This window comes from Triticum aestivum, chromosome 7D (assembly GCF_018294505.1).
Source record: "Triticum aestivum cultivar Chinese Spring chromosome 7D, IWGSC CS RefSeq v2.1, whole genome shotgun sequence".
In the NCBI taxonomy this organism is placed as follows: domain Eukaryota; kingdom Viridiplantae; phylum Streptophyta; class Magnoliopsida; order Poales; family Poaceae; genus Triticum; species Triticum aestivum.
In genome coordinates, this window is record NC_057814.1 from 107,381,364 (window position 1) to 107,390,544 (window position 9,181).

The following is a 9,181-nucleotide window of genomic DNA, read 5'->3' on the forward strand; positions in this document are numbered from 1 at the left end:
TCAACAACCGGGGGGGGGGGGGGGGGCATTGCATCACCCTGTCTCAATCCTTTGAAAGTTTTAAAGTAAGGTCCAAACTCTCACCCCCACATGCCCCCCTCTCATAGTCTTGATTACCCAGTCACACCACTTATCGGGGAACCCTTTCAATTTCAGCATTTTAATTACAAATGGCCACTTAATTTTGTCATATACTTTTTCAAAATCCACTTTAAAAATGAGAGCATCTTGTTTTTTGGCATGAATAGCATTTAATGCTTCATGTAAAATCACAACCCCTTTCATAATATATCTCCCTTTTATAAATGCTGTCTGGGTCGAAGATATGAGTGGAGAAACACATTTACTTAGTCTATGCATGAGTATTTGGTAATGATTTTAAAGCTCACACTCAATAGGCAAATGGTCGAAATTTTTGTATTTGCTTGGCATCAGCAGTTTTACGGACCAAGGTGATTATCCCATAGTTTAGTGTACTTGTATGTACTGGCTTGTTACAACAGGTACCAAAGGACATCTCATTTATATTGCAACATAAGCAAAAGGTCAAAGCAGGTGAGAGCGGTGGATACAAATACGGTGCACGTTAGCTATTCCTTGTCCGCCATGCATTCCCGGAGCAGCCCACGTGGGATATCGGTCGTACGTGTCGTCACCCATCATACATGCATGCATGCACCTACTACCCGTTGGCTGTAGCTAAATCTAGAGCTTTGCTGCAAGCTCAAGCATGAACGTTTAGATTGACATTTTTCCATTTTTTGCGGGCAAGAAACGCTGGATCGACCTGATCGCCTCGCCAGGCATGGCACATGCTAGTTGGCCCTCTTCCCACACGACAACCCTCCCCGCACCCTCATGGCCCTGTCCTGACCCGCCGTGATGGGGATGGCTCTAGCTCGCTCCTTGTCCGTCATAATCCACCGATCCACGGCGAAGATACAGACAACCTCGCAAGCCACCACGGCCATCATTGCTGCAACCCGATAGTCTTCATGGCGAGCGTGTACCTCGCGCTGCTGCTGCTGCTCTGCAGCGCCACCCAAGGTAACAACGGTTTACCGAAGCATGTTCTTGGTATGGCTAGCTATAGCTAGGTGTGTGGCGTGACAACGATATGTGCGTGGATACAGGCGACGAGCTGGGAGCAGATGCGGCGGGCCGGACGCCGTGCCGGGCGGCGGACCTGGTGGTGAGGCAGTCCGCGACGGGGCGGGTCGTGGAGGGGAAGCCGGAGTACGCGGTGGAGGTGACCAACCGCTGCCGGTGCGCGCAGTCCAGGGTGCTGCTCCGCTGCTACGGCCTTAGCAGCGTCGAGGCCGTGGACCCGCGGGCGATCCGGCCGGTCGACGGCGAGCGCTGCCTTCTCGGGGGCGGCCGGCAGATCCCGAGCGGCGCGCCGGTGCGGTTCAAGTACGCCTGGATGACGCCGTTCGACTTCCCTCTGGTCAGCTCGCAGGCCCACTGCTAGGTACTACTAGCTGCGTGTGCCTAGATCAGCCGATGGTACATTGGTACTCATGTAAGAGACATTTTACAGTGCACAAGTGCAGTACTGCGATTGCGCGCTCCGCCGCGCCCGATGCTATACCGTTTGATATTAGCTAGGCTGATTTGGTGCGGTTTCTCTCTATGGTAACATGTGAGTGTTAGTTACAAATTATTACAGCAGAAACGTTCACAAATGAATTAACTACCTGATGTTAAACGACGAAAGGGACTGCCTATGGATCAGTTGCATGAAAAAAAAAGATCAGTTGTATTCACTGGTGCACTGTTCTCCTCCTTCCTCCTCCCGCCCTCCACCCAGGCATAACGACTTGCCACCACCACCCGCGGCCTTGCCCCCTGCCACGCCCCTGCCCGAGCCGCCTCCTCCACCATGATGCCATCTCCCCAGCTATCCCTCAGCCCTCTTCCTCTCATTCGCTGAGGACGCCTCAGCCATACATGGTGTCTCCATCTCATGCTCGGAGCTCGGCATCCAGTTGTCTACACATGCACCTATGACGGAATTGACTAAAATCTGAAAGGTTTGGAGCATTAGCAATATCGAACAAACACAAATAAATAAACAACATTTGTATTCGTGTCAAATCGATCTATCCGATCTGATCTCCTCTATCATGAAGGAGATGTTGAGAACAAAATAAAAGGGAAAAAAAATAAGGACTGCAATAGCCAGCGGCCGTTTGCTGGCCAGGATGGCATTTGCTAATGGCTTGGCTGGCAGTTTAGTGTTTGGGGAATGGCATTTTTGACAAAAAGCATGGCATTTTGTTTACTTTGGTGCATTTTATCCGAAAACTGTATTGATCATGTGGCTATGAGGGGGTTCGCTGGGGTTTTCCTCCCGGGGAACGGTTGCCAAATAACATTAGGGAAAATTAAAAGGAGGAGTTGAACCCAAGATATCTTCTTTTCCAACTTAAGTCACAACCCATTATTACTATGTGTCCATTCGCAGAAACAACTAGTACTATATGGCATCATCTATCTAATATTTGATAGCTAAACTATATTATAGAACACAATACAAATTGTTCATGTGCAGAAGTAAATGGGTATTCAGCCGAAGTAGTGGTATTGGAGTCTCTCTCATGATCTAGTCCTGGCGGCCTCACGTCTATATAAGTTCACATGAGCTCATCCTCGAGAGCACATACCAATCAACACATCCATCAGCACCACGTGGTAACATATGATTTTGGTAGATTTTACGGAGACCTACTTGCTCAAGAGTAGGAAAGGAACCAAGGGAGAATAAGTCATACGTAACGTTAGTCTTCACTGATCTACTAGCAGCTGAAGTTGATTCAGTAATGTCAATGTGGCCAATAAACCACTATCTTGTGCAAGCAATGAGGATAGGATTGGGAGGCATCGGGAAGAAACGTGCACCAGAAAACAACACTCAAGAACGTGGCTGATGCAACGCCCGTGGATTATATGGGATGCGCTTTTCTAGGTTGCGCCAAGTTTCATGTGCTCTGGAGACGTGTGTGGCTCGGCTGCAAGGAGAGTACACCGCATCGTGTTGCCTAGACCCCTGAAGCATCAAGCTAATAAGAAGATTTAACTAAAGAAACACATTGTGGATCAACTGAACCATGGGAAATGACTCCAATCTGTGGGGCATCTTTGGGCACGTCAATTTCTTGGCACATGTTTTGGGGACCCCACGTAGTGTCTTCACCTCATTATTTGGACACATCTTACGTTGTTCCCCTTCTTCCTCCACAAAATTTAGAGCGCCTAACCTTGCAGGATCGTTTTTCTGTCTCGCCTAACTCCACCCTTGCCTCCTGACCGAGACAAACACCGAAAGTCAGCAGGCGTCGCTGCACGTGCAAGGTTTTGCTGCCATTCCCGGCAACCCTGGGAATCACCTATTATTGCAGCCAATGCCCGCCACTACATAGGTTGCCGCCCACTGCAGCAAGACCGGCCACCTCTTGCCACCCATGCTGCAAGCTCAATTGAGTTGTTGCAATGGGTGATGACGGTGGTTCAAAGGACCGCCATGGTGTTGCAAGGGGATGGCACTGATGCTTCAAGGCCAACGATTGCTATGAGTGCTGACCGGGATTGCCTAGATGATTTGCGGTGCTGCTTGGATGATGGTCGGGTGCTGGTGTGGGGGACGTGTGTGCAGAGCTCCGGTAACACGTGTGGGTGCTAGTTGCTGCGATGACCGCCGAGTGCGAATCCAATCGTTCGTGTGAGCCAATCGAATGGATCATCTCTCCCGGTGGATGTCTACAAACCCCTCAATTGACCGATCACAAAAAACATCATGGATAACTGCAGTATACCGCTTTGTGGCAACCAGCGCAGCTGTGAGGAATAGGCGATTGGCTGTTAGACAAAGGAATGCGATGGGCCAAGACTCGAGCACTGCACACAACAGTGCGATTTTGTGCTAGTGTCGAGTTGCTGATGGAAATCAAGAGATAACATAGCCTAAGTACAATCCCAATCTTTAAAATTGAATGCATTTAAGATAATTTAGACTGAAAAGTGGCAATAACAAATTACGTGTGCTTGATTGGGACTTACATGTGTGATTATCTAGATTGCTAGATTTGATGAGCTATTGTTTCTCAATCATACTTTTGACCATCAATGGTATTATGTTCACCACACAAATTTTTTAATCTGTGCTCCATCACTAGCTAGTTTACAACATTATTTTCATATTGTCATATGCAATGCACACAACCTACGTAGGAAGTAGGGACTGTGACAAATTTTGAATAGGTGACGGTAGATTCTCCGGGGATGAGGGTCTCCAAGTATCATGGATGCATGTGCATGCTAACTTACAACGACGGGAAATGAGCATCAAGTCGTTGAGATTTTCTTGGCATTTTAGTCATAAATACACAACTTTAGTATATACTCCCTCTATTCTATAATATATTCTCTGCGCGGTGCGCGCGCACACACACATATATAAAAATGGTGCTACACTCTTAGGATTATCTCCATGCTCTCTATCTCCCATTACTCTAAATCGAGCACACGGTTCTCCAAACCAGTGTTACTAAAAAGGTTCGCGTCAGTTTTATATATAAAGCAGTGAATGATGTCTACTACGCAACTTATTCTTGTAGACTTGTGTTGGGCCTCCAAGCGCAGAGTTTTGTAGGATAGCAGCAATTTTTCCTCAAGTGGATGACCTAAGATTTATCAATCTGTGAGAGGTGTAGGATGAAGATGGTCTCTCTCGAACGACCCTGCAACCAAATACAAGAAATCTCTTGTGTCCCCAACACACCCAATACAATGGCAAATTGCATAGGTGCACTAGTTCGGCGAAGAGATGGTAATAAAAGTGTAATATTGATGGTAGAAATATATTTTTATAATCTGAATAAATAAAAACAGCAAGACAGAAAATAGTAAACGGGCACAAAAACGGTATTGCAATGCTTAAAAATAAGGCCTAGGGTCCGTACTTTGACTAGTGCAACCTCTCAACAATGCTAACTTAGTTGGATCATATGATTATCCCTCAAAGTGCAGTAAAGAATCACTCCCGAGTTCCTATTAGCGGAGCACAAAAGATAGAAATTGTTTGTAGGGCACAAAACTACCTCAAAGCTATTCTTTCCGTTCGATCTATTCAAGAGTTCGTACTAAAATAACACAAAGCTATTTTTTCCGTTCGATCTATCCTAGAGTTCGTACTAGAATAACACCAAAGCAAATTCATATTCATAATACTCCATCCACACAAAGAACTATAAAGAGACCCCAAAGTTTCCATCGGAGAAAAACGTGCATCAACCCCTATGCATAGATTACCCCAATATCTCTGGCGGAATCCGCAAGTTGAATGCCATAACACATATCAAGTGAACCAATAGGATACCTCATTGTCACCTCAAGTATTCATATTGCAAGACATATATCATGTGTTCTCATCTCTAAATATTCAATCCGACAAGACAAAACTTTGAAGGGTAAAGATTCAGTTGATCATAAAAAGAGTATAGAGGGGAGAAACATCATATGATCTAACTATATTAACAAAGCCCATGATATAGATCACGAGAGAGAGAGAGAGAGAGAGAGAGAGAGAGAGAGAGATCAAACACATAGCTACTGGTACAAACCCTCAGCCCCGAGGGTGGACTACTCCCTCCTCATCGTGGTGGCCGCCGAGATGATGAAGATGGCCACCGGAGATGATTTCCCCCTCCGGCAGGGTGCCGGAACGGGGTCTAGATTGGATCTCGTGGATACAGAGGCCTTACGGCGGCGAAACTTCTGATCTAGGGCTACCCCGAAGGGTTTCGGAATATTTGTGAATTTATAGGGCGAAGAGGGGGTGCGGGAGGCCACCGAGGTGGGCACAACCCACCTGGGCGCGCCAGGGGGCCCTGGCACGCCTGGTTGGTTGTGCCCCCCTCGGGGAACCCCCAGGTGCAGCTCAGGCCCATTGGGTTCCTTCTGGTCCAGAAAAAATCTCCGTAAAGTTTCGTTGCATTTGGACTCCGTTTGATATTGATTACCTGCGATGTAAAAAACAAGCAAAAAACAACAACTGGCACTGGGCACTGGGTCAATAGGTTAGTCCCAAAAAATGATATAAAGTTGCTATAAAATGATTGTAAAACACCCAAGAATGATAAAATAACGGCATGAATACTTCATAAATTATAGATACGTTGGAGACGTATCAGCATCCCCAAGCTTAATTCCTACTCGTCCTCGAGTAGGTAAATGGTAAAAGAAATAATTTATGAAGTGTGAATGCTAGCAAAGTGCATAAGTTTGATCAATGATAATTTCAATCACTTTTTCTAGCATCATAACAGAAATTCTTTCTTATAAAACTTCGCATGTTATAGTACCAACCACTTCACATGTTAAGGTTCAAACAATGAACTCTCTTGAAACTCAACAACCTATGTTCTCAGTCACCAAGCAATTGCAATTCAACTTATGCAACAGAGTTTAAGTAAGAGCTCCACATACTCAACCATCATGTAGTCTTCTATGATTGCTAACACTCACCGCATACACATGAGCAAAACGATTCAACCGGACACATAGAAAGATGGGGGCTTATTGTTTTGCCTCCCAACGTATTCACCTCAAGGGTGATGTCAACAATAATAACTCATGCTACCCATATTCAACTGGACATATGTGCCTAGATCTTTCCTCACCACATGATGCTTGCCAAAAGAGAAAAATAAAAGGAATAGAGAGAAAAACTTTGACTCTTTGCATAAAAGTAAATATTGAAAAGTAAAAGATAGGCCCTTCGCAGCGGGAAGCAGAGGTTGCCACGCGCTTATTTGTTTGTATGCTCAATCCCTTAGTGCAAAAGAACGTCACGTTATATTGCCCCTTATGATAGCAACCTTTATTATGCAGTCCGTCATTTTTATTGCTTTGCCATCATAAGTTCGTACAACGCTCAATTTTCTCTTACACTAAATGATCTAACCCTTTTAGAAGCAATTTTTATTGCCTTATTGCACCGATGACAACTTACTTGAAGGATCTTGCTCAATCCTTAGGTAGGTATGGTGGACTCTTGAAAATAAGATTTGGGTTTAAGGTTTTTGGATGCACAAGTAGTATCTCTACTTGGTGCGGAATTTTTGGCTAGCAAAGATGGGGGGCAAGCACCACATGTGAAAGGATCTATGACAATATAACTTCTATGTGAATATGAGCAAACATAAATCATTACATTGTCTTCCTTGTCTAACGTCCACAATTTTGGCATATAATATTTTGATGGGGGCTCACAATCACAAAAGATTTCCATGATAGTGTATTTGCATGTGAAAGTTCTCTTCCTTATACTAATTATTTGTGAGTTGCTTGTATGACCAATATTGTGATTGTCAAGCCACAAAAGATTTCACTTTCTAAACCCATGTGAAGCTACCACTAGGGATGATATGATTTCAACTTCATGACATTCAATTTATTCAACTATTTACTCATAGGATATAAGTGAAGCACAAGAGTAAATGACAAACTACTCCAAAAAGATATAAGTGAAGATCATGCGAGTAGTTAAGTAAATAGATACCTATGTAAGGACTCTCTCTTATTAAAAAACTTTTAGATCGAAGTATTATATTAAAACAGCAAGCAAAAACAAAATAAAATGACATTCCAAGAATAGCACACATCATGTGAAGAAGCAAAAACTTAGGTTCAACCGATACTAACCGATAATCGTTGAAGAAGAAAGGTGGGATGCCTACCGGGGCATCCCCAAGCTTAGATGCGTGAGACTTCTTGGAATATTAGCTTGGGATGCCTTGGGCATCCCCAAGCTTGAGCTTTTGTGTCTCCTTAATTCCTCTCATATCACGGTTTTCCCAAATCTCAAAAACTTCATCCACACAAAACTCAATAAGAACTCGTGAGATAAGTTAGTATAAATAAATGCAAAAACTTTATCATTCTCTACTGTAGCAAATCATAAAAATTATTATTCAACATTGCATACTAAATGTCTCTGCATATTTAATACTGTATCCTCAAATAGAATCATTAAACAAGCAAACATATGCAAACATAACAGCAATCTGCCAAAACAGTACAGTATGTAAAGAATACTTTCCTAACTCCAAAAATTATGAAAATTTACCACACTGTAGAAAATTTATCAAAGCTTGCTGTGCAAAAAGTTTCAACATTTTATCACATTCTGACTTTTCTCGGAAATTTTTACAACAGCGATAAACTTTCTGTTATTAAACAGCAACTCATATATTTGCAAAATAAGCATGGTAAAGGGTATCATTGACATTTTTATTGAAAATAAAGATGAAAAACATTATTCTAAATAACAAAAAGCAAATCCTAACAAAATAAAATGACGCTCCAAGCAAAACACATATCATGTAACGAATAAAAATGTAGCTCCAAGTGAGGTTACCAATAGTGTTGGAGATGAAAGAGGGGATGCCTTCCGGAGCATCCCCAAGCTTAGTTGCTTGGATCTTCCTTGAATATTACCTTGGGGTGCCTTGGGCATCCCCAAGCTTAGGGTCTTGTCACTCCACATTCTCCTCATATCGATATCTCACCCAAAACTTGAAAACATCAATCAGACAAAACTTAACGGAACTTCGTGAGATAGGTTAGTATGATAAAGAGCAAATGATTTCACTTTGGTACTGTCAAAGACAAGATTCATAATTGTTTCCACACAATGCCTATTGTAGCATATCATTTATACAATTTATATTGAGCAATATAAGCCACAGAAACTAGAAAACAAGCAAACTATGCATTGAAAACAGAATCTGTCAAAAACAGAACAATCTGTAGTAATCTGTACTCCAACCATACTTATGCTACTGCAAAAATTCTTAAAAATTAGGAAAACGTAGAGAATTTGTAGATCTATCACCTGTAAAAAAATCATATAAAAAGCACGCTCCAGTGAATTTTCAAATTTCCTGGACTGAGTGCAAAAGTTTCTGTTTTTGGACAGAATCAAGTCAACCATCATCCACACTATGCCAAAGGCTTTACTTGGTACTTTATTGAAACAAAATCAATAAAACATGATTACTACAGTAGCATACTCATGTGAACACACAAAAACAGTAGGTAAAAGTGTTGGGTTGTCTCCCAACAAGCGCTTTTCTTTAATGCCTTTTAGCTAGGCATGAAGATTTCAATGATGCTCGCA

The 9,181-nt window shown here is 43.0% G+C and overlaps 1 protein-coding gene across 1 annotated transcript; it reads left to right on the plus strand.

Moving 5' to 3' along the window:
• The first annotated feature begins 830 nt into the window (after positions 1-830).
• Positions 831-1,588, plus strand: LOC123168567 (protein TAPETUM DETERMINANT 1). The gene is made up of 2 exons (XM_044586455.1): positions 831-1,047; positions 1,134-1,588. Exons 1-2 carry the CDS (start codon positions 996-998, stop codon positions 1,469-1,471), a joined length of 390 nt encoding a protein of 129 aa, XP_044442390.1. The 5' UTR covers positions 831-995; the 3' UTR covers positions 1,472-1,588.
• The last annotated feature ends 7,593 nt before the right edge of the window (positions 1,589-9,181 follow it).

What these genes read in the sequence shown, in the direction of transcription:
- LOC123168567 (XM_044586455.1), top strand. Translation starts at nt 996, where the DNA reads ATGGCGAGCGTGTACCTCGCGCTGCTGCTGCTGCTCTGCAGCGCCACC. An exon ending in GCTCTGCAGCGCCACCCAAG is followed by an intron (nt 1,048 to 1,133) that starts GTAACAACGGTT and finishes GCGTGGATACAG; the next exon opens with GCGACGAGCTGGGAGCAGAT.